The sequence below is a fragment of the Coenobita brevimanus genome, chromosome 13 (genome assembly GCF_032717465.1).
Source record: "Coenobita brevimanus isolate Jiangsu-jjx chromosome 13, ASM3271746v2, whole genome shotgun sequence".
Taxonomy (NCBI): Eukaryota; Metazoa; Arthropoda; class Malacostraca; order Decapoda; family Coenobitidae; genus Coenobita; species Coenobita brevimanus.
The window spans coordinates 43,460,454-43,476,809 of record NC_136966.1 but is presented as its reverse complement, the minus strand read 5'-3'; the positions used below and the strand labels follow the sequence as shown (position 1 = coordinate 43,476,809).

The window sequence follows — 16,356 nt, the reverse complement described above, 5'->3', positions numbered from 1 at the left end:
TTCCTTTTATTCATCAATGATCTTCTAAGCTGTACATCTAACCCTATCCACTCATACGCTGATGACTCCACCCTTCACCTTTCCATTCGGTTCCCACAACGCCCATCTCAACAGTTACTTCAAGAAACAAGGGATGAGGCTATGGTACACCTAATGTCTGACTTGGCTCATATCTCTGACTGGGGTAAAAATAATATGGTTGTCTTTAATGCTTCTAAGACTCAGTTCTTACACCTATCAACCCGACAAAATCTTCCACAGGTATACCCACTAATGTTTAATAATATTCAGATTAATCCTGCATCATCCTTGAACATGCTTGGGGTTTCATTTACTCGGGACTTATCTTGGAAAGATCATATTACATCTCTTGTAAAATCTGCTTCCAAGAGATTGGGTGTGCTAAGCCGACTCCACTCTTTCTTTACCCCTGCACAATTGTTGACTCTATACAGGGGTTTTATCCGCCCCTGTGTGGAGTACAACTCTCATGTGTGGGGAGGCTCCCCACATACAGCTCTTCTCAATAGGGTGGAGTCAAAGGCTTTTCGTCTCATTAACTCTCCTCCTCTTACTGACTCCCTTCAACCTCTGTCTCTTCGCCGCACTGTTGCATCTTTATCTCTTTTCTATCGCTACTTTAATGGTCACTGCTCCTCTGAACTGTCTGCTTGCATTCCTCCACCTCTACGACGGGCGCGTAGCACCCGTCTGGCAGCAAACTCTCATCCCTTTTCTGTCCAACTCTCTAATGCAAGAGTTAACCGTTACTCCCAGTCTTTCATTCATGCAACAGGTCAGCTCTGGAACTGTCTCCCTCTGTCTGTATTTCCTCCTGCCTATGATCTCCAGTCTTTCAAACGCAGTGTGTCCAGGCATCTCAAAATGATCGGATCTTGAATTTGGCTCTCTATTGTATTTTGTTTTTCTCTTGGAGGGAACTGTTACTGCGGGCTCATGGCCTTTGGTTCCTTCTTCCTCGCATAAAAAAAAAAAAAATATATATATATATATATAATAATGAATAATGTGATGACGCAATGGGTCAAAGAAGAGACACGGTTTCAAGGTGAGGACACACCAGCAAGGTTAGATTTACTGTTTACCAAAGAACCCGATGTAATAGAATCATTGAAATATCTCTCTCCTTTAAGAAAAAGTGATCATGTGGTCATTGAGTTCCAGATGTTAATAGGGATCATCAGGCCAAGAGACAACTTCATGGACAGGGAAGATACAACTCTGGGAAAGCAAATTTTACAGGATTGAGAAACTTTTTTGAAAATGCGGATTGGAGAAAATTCAGAGAAACGAGAAATACAGAGGAAGTGGGATATCTTTCTAGACCTCTATAATTTGGGAGTGGAAAACCTAAACATGCATAAATCGATGAAAATGGATGAAAAACGAAGGTAAGAGGTGTTACATGCATGGTAATACGTCTCTGCTGGCTGTGGGAGGAGGAGGAGGGGAGGAGTGAGGGAGGAGAGCGGGCAGGCAGCTTATTACCAGGCGCACCTGGGGTGAGGCTAGCAAACTATTCACTCATTTGCTTTTTCTTCACCACTGAACACTATATTCATCATTTATGCTTTCTTTACACTATTCATTGTCTTCAATATCTTTTTTTATGTGTTTTCTATTTTACTAGAACACTTATAACAATATAAGTTACATACGTATATACTGTTTTACTTGAACAAATAGAACACTACAACTTATATATATATATATATATATATATTCTATTTTACTTGTTTCAAGGCTCAGGAGAGTAGAGGGAAGGACAATACAGTAGGTGACAAGGATGCCTCATCATCCAATTTCACCAATAAATTAGGACCGAAAATGGCAGGACGTTAAGTAATGTCACCCGCCTCCTCACGCACGGACGTTACATAACGGCGCCTGCCTGTTAGGGGTTAAAAAGGAAGTGAAGAAAATAATCCAAAACAATTCAAAATTGGTCAAAGATTCAGCAGACATCAACAGATCTATATTAATCACTGGTATAGAAGAGGAAGAAATAAAAAACAAGATTTCGAGAGACAAAGAGGAGATGGCAAATGTAACGAACATATTGATGGAAGTGTCAGAGGAAAGCTGTAGTAAAGACATAGAAGAACACAAAAGGCTAGGGAAATATGAGAGAAATAAATCAAGGCCCCTAAATGTAACCTTCCAGAGCGTAAACACTGTGGAGGTAATACTAAAAAATGCAAACAAACTTACAGAAAAAGAGGACTTCAAAAACGTATGGATAAAACGATGCCTAACTCAAGAGGAACTTTGATTACTAAAAGAGAAGAGGGAGGAGGCAAGAACAAAGAATGAGGGAAGATCAGAGGAAGAGACGAATACATTTTTGATTGCAGGTTTGAAAGTGGTACATAAACAGGAGGGAATAAGGAGGAGAAAGGTAGTAGACCCAAGTGATGACAAGTATGTAAACAAGATGATTAAGTTGATGAACTCTAATGTAGATGGAATGGTATCTAAATTACTAGAGATGAATGATTATATCAAAGAAAAGGAACCACACATTGTTCACCTAACTGAAACAAAATTAACATCAATTATATCAAACGATACACTAAACCTAGAGGAATACAATACATGGAGAAGAGATAGGAACTTAAAAAAAGAAGGAGGAATTATAATATTACCAAAGAAAAATCTGCAAGTCAAGGAAATAGAACTAGATGCACCCTCACAGGTAGAACTGATTGCAGTAGAGATTAGTACATCTGAAGGGAAAGTAATTGTGGCAAATTTATACATGCCACCCAGATCAAACATTTGGGAAAAATGCAAATATGAAGACCTGGCAGAGAGAACAATTCAAAGTTTAAGAGCATTTCTACATAGAACAGAGGAGAAATCTGAAAGAATTATACTACTGTAACTGGAGATTTCAATACAAATATATATTGGAATACTCTAGGTATAAAAAGCCAGCATAGCTCTTGGGACCAAAAGCTCCTGGACCTTGTGCAGGAGTTTTTCCTAACACAACATGTAAAAGAAAGTACCAGAAAAAGAGGACTTGACATACCATCAGTACTAAATCTTATATTTACTAGGCAAGAAAATGATATTGACAATATAATATATCACCCTCCATTCAGCAAAAGTGACCATGCAGTATTAAATTACAACTTCAGGATTGCATATGACATAGTTAATAGTAGTGAAAGTTACAAAAGGAGCCTTAATTACAAAAAAGGGCAACTATCAAGACCTAAAGAAATTTCATTCATTCATTGCCAGACGCCATGTATCCCAGACAGGGTGGCCAAGGGCTCAGAGTTACTTGTTTTTACAGGGAAGGGCACTAATCCTCCACCAACCCCACTTGACGTAGGGATGCCAACAGCATCCGGTGTTCCCAGGCGGTCACCCATCCAAGTACTAACCAGACCCAACGCTGCTTACTTCTTAGAAATAGATTGGGAAAAAGAGCTTCGTGGAAAAGATTTAAATGTTGTATATAGAAAATTCTTTGAACATTATGAAATAGGAGTCCAGAAGTACATCCCACAACATAAAGAAGCAGAAAAGAAAAAGAAATGGTTAATTCAGAATGTAAAAAATTAAAAGAAAAAAAAGAGATTTGTTGTGGAACAGATACAGAAGACACAATAGTGAAAGGGCATATAATAACTATAAACAGGCCAGAAACGCTTATACAAGAATAAGGAGGGAAGCCCAAAAACAGTTTGAGGAGGACATTGTAAATAAAAGTAGTGATCAGCCGAAGCTATCTTACAGCTACATCCGAAGCAAAACCAAAGTAAAAGATGAAATACAATCTATTACAGATGAGGGGAGCACTAAATGAGAATTTCTAATCAGATTTTACAGAAGAAAATAATTTTTAGAGGGATTATATGGAACATGCATGCCCACACAACTACCAGATATACAAATATCAGAAAAAGAAATACAGGAGGAGTTAAGTAAATTAGAAAAAGGAAAAGCAAATGGTTCTGGTGAAATTTCATGTTGGGTGCTACATGAATGTGCAATGGAGTTAAGTAAATAATTATCTTTAATTTTCAAGTAATCCTTGAGACAAGGCAAACTACCTGACATTTGGAAGAAAGCAAACATTGTTCCCTTATTCAAGAAATGGAATAGACAAAATCCACTCAGCTACTAACCAGTATCACTAACCAGTGTTGTAAGCAAGGTATTAGAAAAGCTGATAAGAAAAGTTTGAGTAAATCATCTAGAAGAACACAGTGTGATAACAGAAAGACAGTTTGGTTTCAGAAAGGGAAAATCATGTGTTACTAATTTGTTGAGCTACTGTGATAGAGTAACAAAAACATTACAGAACGGAAAAGGATGGGTAGACAGTATCTATTTAGATTTCAAGAAAGCATTTGACAGAGTAACGCACCAAAGACTTTTATGGAAACTGTACCATCAAGGAGGAATCTGAGGCAAATTGTATTGTTGGATGCAAGATTTTCTCAAAAAAAGAGAAATGAGAACAGTACTAAGGGGAAATTACTCATCATGGAGGGAAGTGAGTAGAGGAGTTCCACAGGGGTCAATGCTGGCACCAATTATGTTTTTAGTGTATATAAACAAGGGTAACATTGGAAATAAAAGCCATCTAAATATGTTTGCTGATGATGCAAAAATACAATGGGGAATTACTAACACAGACTCTTGTAAAGAGCTACAAGAAGAATTAAATAAACTTCATGAATGGAGTGATACATGGCAAGTGGAATTCAATGTGGACAAGTGTCATGTAATCATTCATTCATTCATTCATTGCCAGACGCCATGTATCCCAAACGGGGTGGCCAACGGCTTAGAGTTAATTGTTTTACAGGGAGGGGCACTAATCCTCCACCAACCCCACTTGACACGTAGGGATAATGAAGTTTGGTAAAAGTGGAGAAAGACCTGATTGGGATTATAAGGTAGGAAGTAAAACCCTACACACATCAGAAAAAGAGAAGGACCTAGGTGTGATTATCAGTAACAGACTATCTCCGGCTGACCATATCGGTGAGAAGGTACGGAACATGTATACACTGCTTACAAATATGAGAACAGCATTCACATACATAAATGAAGACATGCTAAGAAAGATAATAACATCATTCATCGGACCAACCTTGGAGTATGCATCAGTAGTCTGGAGTCCTCGTCTCAAAAAACGCATAGATAAGATTGAAAAAGTTCAAAGGGCTGCTACAAGATGGGTACCAAGCTTAAGGGATCTAGGCTATGAAGAAAAACTAGAGAAACTGAATCTACCTACACTACAGGAGAGAAGGAAAAGAGGAGACATGATTATTCTATATAAATGCATATCAGGGAAGGAGAAAATAGACATAAATGATTACACAACCTATGGGGATGCATCAGCAAGAGGACACTGCAAAAAACTGCATAAAAAGAGAGGCGATAAAGACGTAAGGAAATTCAGTTTCCCAAATAGGGCAATTGATCAGTGGAATGTACTGTACTACCGAATGAAATAGTGTGTGCCAAAATAATTCATAAATTTAAAGATATGTACGATAAAAATGGTTTATGACACGGGACAATATGAGCTTGACTCATTCCTGTGACGATACAGTTAGGTGAGGTAGGTAAGGTAAGAACACACACACACACACACACACACACACACACACACACACACACACACACACACACACACACACACACACACACACACACGAGACGAGCTTCATAGACAGGGAAGATACAACTTTGGGAAAGCAAATTTTACAGGATTGAGAAACTTTTTTGAAAATGCGGATTGGAGAAAATTCAGAGAAACAAGAGAGATACAGAAGAAGTGGGATATCTTTCTAGACCTCTATAATTTGGGAGTGGAAAAATTTGTACCAAGAGTAAGAGGGAAAGAAAACAGGAAAAAGGAGTGGTTTAATAGAAGGTGTATGATAGTAAAGAAAGAGAGAGATAAGGCGTGGAACAATTGGAGAAAGAGAGGTAACAACAGAACAAAGGAAGAATATAAAAGAACAAGAAATGAATACACAAGAATACGTAGAGAAGAAGAAAGGAATTTTGAAAAAGGTATAATAGACAAATGCAAGGAGAACCCAAACTGTTTTATAGATTTGTTAATGGCAAACTGAAACAAAAGGAAGGAATCACAAAACTGAAAGTAGAAGGAGAGGTCTTTAAGGATGCGGCAATGCAAGCAGAAATAATGAACAAACGTTTCCAGTCAGTTTTCACTAAAGAAAAGGAGCTTGTGGAAGGGGAGGGAGTGATTAGAAATGTTCAGGTGATAAAAGATATAAAAGTGGATGTACAGGAAGTGTATAAATTACCGGAAACTCAAGATGCAAGGAAAGCCCCAGGACCTGATGGAATTTCTAATTGGGTACTGAAGGAATGCAGAGAACAACTGGCGGATAAAATTCACAGTTTAATCGTATGCTCACTGGAAGAGGGGAAAGTGCCACAAGAATGGAAGAGGGCAAATATGGTACCAATTTACAAGGGAGGAAACAGGGAAGAACCCCTGAATTATAGACCAGTGTCTCTAACCAGCATGGTCGCAAAATTGTGTGAAAGAATCCTGAAAGACAGATGGATAAAATATCTGGAAGAGATGAATATTTTGGCTGAATGTCAGTTTGGATTCAGAAGTGGAAGGTCATGTGTTTCTAACTTGTTGAGCTTTTACTCAAGAGCGATTGTCGTGGTACAGGAGAGAGATGGTTGGGTGGATTGTGTGTACTTAGACTTAGAGAAGGCCTTTGACAAGGTACCTCATAAAAGACTAATGTGGAAACTAGAATATATAGGAGGACTGAAGGGGAAACTTCTGGAATGGATGAGAGACTTTTTGAGAGACAGAGAAATGAGGACAGTAAAAAAGGATAGGATGTCTGGATGGAGGGAAGTAACAAGTGGAGTCCCTCAAGGCTCGGTGTTGGCGCCAGTAATGTTCCTGATTTACGTAAATGATATGGTAGATGGAGTGAACATTTGTGCAAGTCTGTTTGCTGATGATGTAAAGATCTTGAGGAAGGTAGAGGTTGAGGAGGATTGTAAAATACTGCAGGAGGATTTGGATAGGATACACAATTGGCGCCGGACGTGAGAAATGAAATTTAATGTAAAGAAATGTAAAATATTGGAAATGGGTAAAAGTACCAGGAGGCCATCACTGAATTATTTATTGGGTAATGAATTAATCACAAAAACGAGAGAAGAGAAAGATTTGGGAGTGCTGGTCCAAGATAGTTTGTCACCGGAAAAGCACATTAACAAGATAGTTGGAGAGACTTATAAACTCTTGACTAACATAAGAGTAGCATTTCATTATATGGATGAGGAGATGATGAAAAAATTGATAGTGGCAATGATCCGCCCCAGGTTAGAATATGCAGCAGTAGTGTGGTCCCTACACAAAAAGAAAGATATAAACAAGATTGAGAGAATACAAAGAACAGCAACCAAGATGGTCCCCAGTCTGACAGACCTGTCATACAGAGAGAGGCTGGAAAAACTGGATTTGCCTTCCTTAGAGGAAAGGAGAAAGAGGGGAGACATGATTGCAGTGTTCAGGACCATGATGGGAGTAGATAAAATTGACAAAGAAGATCTGTTTGTATGGGATAAGAGAGCAACAAGAGGACACGGAATGAAATTGAAAAAGTCAAGCTGCTTGAAGGATATCAAGAAATATAGCTTTCCTTACAGAAGTATAGACTTATGGAATAGCCTGGACAAAGAGATTGTCCAGTCTAAAAACTTAAACGAGTTTAAAGCCAAATTTGACTTATTGAGAAACAGCGATGGAAATCCACGAGCATAGTACATTCCGTGTATATCACAATTAGGTATATTAGGTAAATACTTAAATATTTGGAACGACTCAGACAAAGAGATGGTGCATGAGAAAAACATTCATGTGTGTAAAGGTAGACTTGATAAATGTGGATATGGAGACAGGACAACATGAGCATTGCTCAATTCCTGTATACTACAAATAGGTAAATACACTAGCATGGTCGCAAAATTGTGTGAGAGAATCCTGAAAGACAGATGGATAAAATATCTGGAAGAGATGAATATTTTGGCAGAATGTCAGTTTGGATTCAGAAGTGGAAGGTCATGTGTTTCTAACTTGTTGAGCTTTTACTCAAGAGCGATTGACGTGGTACAGGAGAGAGATGGTTGGGTGGATTGTGTGTACTTAGACTTAGAGAAGGCCTTTAACAAGGTACCTCATAAGAGACTAATGTGGAAACTAGAATATATAGGAGGACTAAAGGGGAAACTTCTGGAATGGATGAGAGACTTTTTGAGAGACAGACAAATGAGGACAGTAATAAAGGATAGGATGTCTGGATGGAGGGAAGTAACAAGTGGAGTCCCTCAAGGCTCGGTGTTGGCGCCAATAATGTTCCTGATTTACGTAAATGATATGGTGGATGGAGTGAACAGTTATGCAAGTCTGTTTGCTGATGATGTAAAGATCTTGAGGAAGGTAGAGGTTGAGGAGGATTGTAAAATACTGCAGGAGGATTTGGATAGGATACACAATTGGAGCCGGACGTGGGAAATGAAATTTAATGTAAAGAAATGTAAAATATTGGAAATGGGTAAAAGTACCAGGAGACCATCACTGAATTATTTTTTGGGTAATGAATTAATCACAAAAAGGAGAGAAGAGAAAGATTTGGGAGTGCTGGTCCAAGATAGTTTGTCACCAGAAAAGCACATTAACAAGATAGTTGGAGAGACTTATAAACTCTTGACTAACATAAGAGTAGCATTTCATTATATGGATGAGGAGATGATGAAAAAATTGATAGTGGCCATGATCCGCCCCAGGTTCGAATATGCAGCAGTAGTGTGGTCCCCACACAAAAAGAAAGATATAAACAAGATTGAGAGAATACAAAAAACAGCAACCAAGATGGTCCCCAGTCTAACAGACCTGTCATACAGAGAGAGGCTGGAAAAACTGGATTTGCCTCCCTTGGAGGAAAGGAGAAAGAGGGGAGACATGATTGCAGTGTTCAAGACCATGGTGGGAGTAGATAAAATTGACAAAGAAGATCTGTTTGTATGGGATAAGAGAGCAACAAGAGGACACGGAATGAAATTGAAAAAGTCAAGCTGCTTGAAGGATATCAAGATATATAGCTTTCCTTACAGAAGTATAGACTTATGGAATAGCCTGGACAAAGAGATTGTCCAGTCTAAAAACTTAAACGAGTTTAAAGCTAAATTTGACTTATTGAGAAACAGCGACAGAAACCCGTGAGCATAGTACATTCCGTGTATATCACAATTAGGTATATTAGGTAAATACTTAAATATTTGGAACGACTTAGACAGAGAGGTGGTGCATGAGAAAAACATTCATGTGTGTAAAGGTAGACTTGATAAATGTGAATATGGAGACAGGACAACACGAGCATTGCTCAATTCCTGTATACTACAAATCTGTTTAATAAATTTTATAACCAGTCTTACAAAAATACAAATATTGACCAAATTTATTAGTCTGAGTGATTTAAAAACAGGCTTCTCTTTCCCCAGAACCCAGAGTCAGTCTCTGTAAGTGAAGTCACCCCCCTCGATGAGGTGCTGGTAGCTAATGGTATCACCTTGAGGACACAGGGCAGGCACAGAAGTGTGGTGAGTAGATTTAAAGGATATGATTATCATTTATGTTAAATTGGTTAGGGTTACTTTTCCAACTCCTAACTGCTAGGCTGCAGCATACCTGCCAGATTGTAGCCTTCATCTTTGGTATGGGAGATTGTAGGAAAATTGACCATTTCTATTCAAGAATTTTCATAGAAATGCATACCATACATTAAAGAAGATCCATACACAAGTAAATTGTCTTTCTTCTTATAACTGAAAGAAACTCCCACATAGTGATGGGTTGAAGACACTTTGCTTTGTGCTGTTAGTGAATGCTTAGTTCAACTGACACCCAGTCAGATGGGATGTAGCCACTGCCATGCAAGACAGTGGTTGTGTCATGATCCCATGTATGGCCACCCATCAGATACAATATAAGCATGATCTTTGGACCACACGAGTAAGTACCTAATTGAGAAGGAGTTGGCGAAGAAATTCAGCCAAACATTCATCAGTTTTGTAAACAGAAAATATAACTTTTTTTTTTTTTCTCCCATGCAACAGATACAGTGTTCAGTCAATATTAGCTGGAAAGAAATAGTCATTAAGATTATAAGATGGATATTCTTAGCTCAAACCACAGTGACCATTGTTTACATGTAAAAATGGTGAGGCATTTGACTCTGACCTCCCCAGCCATGTTGACAGTAGATCAGAAATAAGATCAAATAAGCCCTGAAGCCTGGCATCATCTTAAGAATTTGAAGGCTTTAAAACCCATGTGAAAAAAGGTGAGGAGTGAGATGACAAGGTAAGTGATATTTCCCATGAAGATGTGTTGGTTAAGATTGAATGTTAAGAAAAGGAGTTACAAAGAAATAGTTTACTTTTGGCAAGAACTGAAACACTGGAGAAAAAAAAAATAATGAAGTTTCTGATATAAGAGTAAACATTTTTGACATAGGAAGAATAAGTGACAAAATAAATTAGAAGAATGAGATGGAAATGGGGAGGATAAAATGTCAGTGAAGGAAGAACTGTAAAAAGTACAAAGAAAAAGCAGAGCAACAAATTAAGGTGCAAAGAGAAAATGAAATATTAAAGAGAAGCATATGAGAAAATAAGGCTAAAACAGAGAAATTAGAAACACAGGTGAAGGATATGCAGAATGCTTGGCAAGTAAAAGAAGAAAATAGATCAGTCACACTGGCAGATAAAGGAGGAACAGAAAAGAACAAAGAAGTAATTGGAAAGAGAAGAGATAGATGAAAAAGAACATTTTGAAGTAGGAGTGTTGAACATACAAGGTAGAGAGAAAATATAGTTAAGGAAACAGTTAATAGAAAAATGTGTGCTTGTGTTTGGAGATAATGATGATAAAAATGAAATAATTTAAAGGAAACAGTCAGAGGGAAAAAAAAAAAAAAGGCAAGAGAATTTTTTCAGGAAATAGGTACAGGTAATAATGGTTGGAAGAAACAGATCAGGGGATTTGAAGAGGACATTATCGAAAGAGTGAGAAGAGGCCATTTAAGATACCATGTAATTCAACCAGGGTTACTAAAGAGGTACTTATTAAGGTCCACATGGAGATTGAAAGATTGTGCCAAATTTAGTGGGATAGTTCTGAGGGACCTAAACCTGGAAGAAGGAGAGGAAATAAGAAATTTAATAGTGCTGTAATAGTGAAGAAAAATTATGAGAAAACAGACAAAATTTGTTTGCAGAGTAATCAACATGAAAGTAGTAAAATGATATATTGGGGAGAAGACAGAAAGAAAAGTGCGGTAAATAGAAATAATCAAAAACTAAGAGGTGAGGGAAGCTAAATGAAGGTAAGGTTGAGCAGTACCATAAAGGTTATGTATGGTAATTTAGATGGATCAATCTAAAAAAGCTGATAGTTAAATTATTGTATATCCTGGTTTAATGGGGTGTATAAAAGCCCACATTGCTTAGAGGCAAAGCAGAGATCCTCTCTCTGGCTCAGTGGTAACATGAGTGTGTATGATGCACGGGGGCTCAAGATCAGATCTTGGCCAGGACTGTGATTAATTTGTTAAGTTTCATTTCAGTTAGTACATTGGTGGCAGCGGTGGGATGTGAGGCAGGTCTTGGTTGGTGATTTGATGTTGGTCTATGGGTAGCTGACAGCATCCCTGTCCTTACATCCCTGGGATGAGCTGTTTCGGTGTGGTCCGCAGCCTCCCCATGATGACCTCCGATGCTTACGCTACCCTGTTTGTTCGAAACTCACCAAATTAATCACCAAGAGGAGAAAAGAGGGATGTAATGGGGTGTATAAAAGCCTGTGTTACAAAGAGGCAAAGTGGGGATCCTCTCTTTGGCTCAGTGGTAATGTGTGCGCATATGATGCGCGGGGGCCCTGAGATCAAATCTCAGCCAGGACTGTGATTAATTTGTTTAGTTTCATTTCAGTTAGTACAGTGGAAAAAACCAGCAGTCATAACAACAAAGCTAATGAAAGACACAACATTAGAGTTGTTGGACCAGAGTCGATATAGTATTGAGAAAAGACAGAGAAGTTAGATCTGGAGAAGAAGTATTAATAATGATGGATAGTAACACTACAATGTACACTTACAAGCACTTCTCACCCTACATACAATCTCTACCAGACAGCCTAAGCCACTTGGTAGAGATACATTGGCTGTATCGTCACGACTTCGGTCGGGATAGGCCGGTCCTGCAGTGGATACTCAAACGGCTGATGATAATATATAACCCCCTGGGGGTAGGGGGGTTTCAAGAATACTCCCCCAGTATCCCTGCTTGTCGTACGAGGCGACTAAAAGGGTTGGTGGTGGGTTAGTGCCCCACCCCGTAAAAAGAACTAACTAAAAAAGCAAATAAAGCGCCTCGGACCCGGACGGACCATACGTTGACGACTAAGGAACGGACAAAGGACATTCTGAGAGTAGGAACGTGGAATGTGAGAGGAGTGAATGATGAAGTGAAAGAGAGAGAGATTGTCCAGGTGCTTGAGGATGCAAAAGTGGATATATGTGGATTGACTGAAACTAAATGGAAAGGTGAAAGGATGAGAGAATGGGAATACGGTGTAGGTATATGTGCGGGAGTCAGTGAGGATGAGAGGGCAAGAGAGGGAGTATGTCTGATGATAAGCAAGAAGTGGAAGGAGAATATAAGAGAGTATGGAACAGTGGGTGCAAGGATTGTATGGGTGAGGATGAAAGTAGGTATACAAGCATGGGCGATTGTATGTGTGTATGCTCCAACAGAGGATCGAGTGGCAAGAGTGAAAGATGAGTTTTGAAGTAAAGTAGAAGCATGTATGGACAAGTTTGAGAGGAGCCGAGAGAGTGCTGTTGATTGGAGACATGAATGGCAAAGTCGGGAATGTACGAGTGGATGGAGTGGTTGGTCAGTGGGGTGTGCCAGCGGAAGTAGATGGGAATGGTAGTGCTTTGGTGGACATCTGTGCTGGTAAGGGGTTGGCAATAGCCAACACCTACTTTAGATCATAAGATGATCCACCGGTATACATGGAGAGTAATAAGGAGGATGGATGGTGAACTTGTTGAACGAAAGGCAATGATAGACTACGTGTGTGTGGATGAGCGAATGAGAAGACAAGTGTTGGATGTAAGGGTGTGGAGAGGGTGGGGGAATGGAGTCTCGGACCATCACTTAGTGATGGCCAAGATAGAACTGCAAAGAAAGTGGTTGAGGAGGCGAAGGCGAAGACAGGAGGAAGCAGCTCCTGTGAGAAGAGTGGAGAAATTGCAAGATAGTGAGAAGAGGACAGAGTATAAGAGCATAGTGGAAGAAAGATTGGGAAGGTATGAGCTAGAGCGGATGGAAGGGGTGGAAGACGTATGTAAGATATTCACGGAAGAGATAAGCGCAGCGTGTGAGGTGGTTTGTGGAGTGAGGAGGAGATGCAAGGGTGTGCAAGGGACAGCATGGTGGAATGATGAGGTGAAACGAGCTGTGGAACAAAAGAAGAAGGCATATGGTGAATGGTTGGCGAGTAGAGGTAGGGGAGAAGATGAGAGAGAGAAGAGAGAGGTATATGTGAGCAGGAGAAGGGAGGTTAAGAGACTGGTGAAGGAGAGTAAGAAGAAAGTGGATGAAGAGTTTGGGAGGAATCTGAGTGTGAAATGGAGGGAGAGTAAGAAATTGTTTGGAAGGAGGTAAAGAAAGTAAGGCAGTGTGAAAGGGAAATAGTAGGGGAGTGAAAGATAGGAATAATAGATTGTTGGTGGAGAAAAGAGAGAAATTGAGGAGATGGAAGGAGCACTTTGAGGATTTGTTGAAGGTAGAGAGTGAGAGCAGTGTGAGTATAAGTGGTTGGGGAATGGCTGGGAGAAGAAGAGATGAGAGGAGGGAGGAAGAGATCAGTAGGTCGGAAGTAGTGGAAGCGATGAAGAAGATTAAGCTGGGAAAGGCCCCAGGAATTGATGGAGTGTGTGGTGAAATGCTTAGGTATGGGGGTGAGATTGTTGTGGAGTGGATATGGAAGTTGTGTAGATTGGCTTGGGAAGAGGGAAGGGTTCCAGAGGACTGGAAATCAGGTATAATTGTTCCTCTGTACAAAGGAAAAGGGGAGAGAGAAGTATGTGGTAACCATAGGGGTATTTGCCTTCTTAGTGTGACTGGTAAAATATATGGTAGAATACTCATTGATAGGGTTATGCATATGACAGAGGAGCTAGTTGGAGAAGAACAAGGGGGATTTAGGAAGGGAAAAGGGTGTGTAGATCAGATATTTGTTCTAAGATGTTTAGTGGAGAAGTATCTAGAGAAGGGAAGGAAAGTGTACGCTGCCTTCATGGACTTGGAGAAAGCTTATGACAGAATAGATAGGAAAGGTATGTGGAAGGTATTAAGAATATATGGAGTGGAGGGGAAATTGTTGAGTGCTGTGAAGAGTATGTACGAGGGAGCTAGGGCTACGGTGCGAGTGGATGGAGAGCTGAGTGAGTTCTTTGATCTCAATGTGGGACTGAAACAGGGGTGTGTAATGTCTCCATGGCTGTTTAATATATATATGGATGGGGTCGTAAAGGAGGTACAAGGTAGGGCAGTGGATGTCGGGGTGGCCCTAATGAATGAGGGTGAGATTTGGAAGCTTCCGGTGTTGCTGTTTGCTGATGATACAGTATTGTTGAGTGAAGATGAATGGGAGTTGCAAGGTTTGGTGAATGAATTTGGGACAGTGTGTAGGAGGAGGAAGCTGAAAGTTAATGTAAACAAAAGTAAAGTTATGGTGTTTGAGAGGAATGAAGTCACAGAGTGTGCAGTGAGGTTGGATGGTGAGGATATGGAGAATGTGAGTGCATTCAAGTACTTGGGTAGTGTGATGAGTAAGGATGGAACTTTGGGGGATGAAGTACGTGAAAGGGTACAGCAGGGAAGGAGGTTGTTGGCACACTGAAAGCAGTGATGAGAAATAGGGAGGTGAGTATGGAAGTTAAGAAGTCACTGCATGATGGTATTGTGATCCCTACCCTGACGTATGGAGAGCAGGCGTGGATCCCTTGCAAGAGGGGAACAAGTCAAGAGTGAGAGCAGTGGAAATGAGTTACTTGAGAGGAGCATGTGGAGTGACATGGAGGGACAGGTTGACGAATGAAGAAGTGAAGGAACGTTGTGGGGTAGATGTGGATGTGGTTGAAAAGATTAGGAGAAATACACTGAGGTGGTTTGGACATGTGGAGAGGATGGAGAATGAAAGACTGACTAAGAGGGTGTATGTAGGTGAGGTGGAGGGAGGGAGAGGGAGGGGTAGACCGAGGATGAGGTGGAGGGATGGAGTTGAGAGGTATATGAGGGAGGGGGGGGTGAGTTGGGGGGAGGGGAGTCAAATGGTGGGTGACAGAGTGACTTGGAGGCGTTTTGTCTGCGGCCACCCTTTGCGGGATTAGGGCGTCGGGCTATAGATAGATAGATAGATAGATAGATAGTAATTTCATGGCAAGAAAAGTGGAAATGTGCAACAATAAGGCAGGAGCCTTAATGGTAGAAATTCAGAATGATAGAGGGAGAAAGGTGGATATAGGAGTGACTTATTTGCACCCCAAACAAGAATGTAAAATGATAAAAAGTATGAAAATATGGCAAGAGATGTGTTTATGGATATGGAAAATTTGCACCAAGAAGTGGTCCTAACTGGAGACTTTAATTGCAAAAAGGTAAATTGGGAGGAGAATGATGAAAGTAATAGTATAAACACATGGGATTATAAACTACATACTGTATAACATAACGGTTAAGAACATCAAGAACACAAGAATGAGAGGCAATGATGAACCATTTAGATTAGATCTCGTGTTTACAAACATTTAAAATGATATCCAAAATATAAAGTACTGTTGTCCCTTAGGAAGGAGTGTTCTCTTAATACTGTAATTGAACTTGAGGTCATGAAGTGGGAAGAGGAAGAAGGGAAAAGGCATAAGGAAAATAGGTATAATTATACCAAAGCTGATTTCAGTGCACTGAGAAATTATTTCAAGGAATATGATTGGAAAAAATTTAATGAAGCTGCAGATGTGCACAGTAAATACTTTCATTTTAAGGAATTGTAATCGTGTTATTTAATTGGCGCCTGGTGGTTTAGTGGGTAATTATTGCGCTCCAATCGGATTGAGCCGGTGAAGGTTTATATCTAAGGGGTGGTTGGGGTTGATTGCTCATGTAATGCCACTCAGGGATGAGTGAGGCTGGTCACTCTCATCTTAAATGTCGGGACCA

The 16,356-nt window shown here is 39.9% G+C and overlaps 1 protein-coding gene across 1 annotated transcript in view; it reads left to right on the top strand.

Annotated features, from left to right (window-relative positions):
• Positions 1-16,356, top strand: part of LOC145415629 (transient receptor potential cation channel subfamily M member 8-like) — a 318,353-nt gene that overhangs the window by 15,693 nt on the left and 286,304 nt on the right. Inside the window, exon 6 of the mRNA XM_080284850.1 lies at positions 9,565-9,663. Coding sequence (XP_080140976.1) covers positions 9,565-9,663 — 99 coding nt within the window. The remainder of the gene's footprint in view (positions 1-9,564; positions 9,664-16,356) is intronic.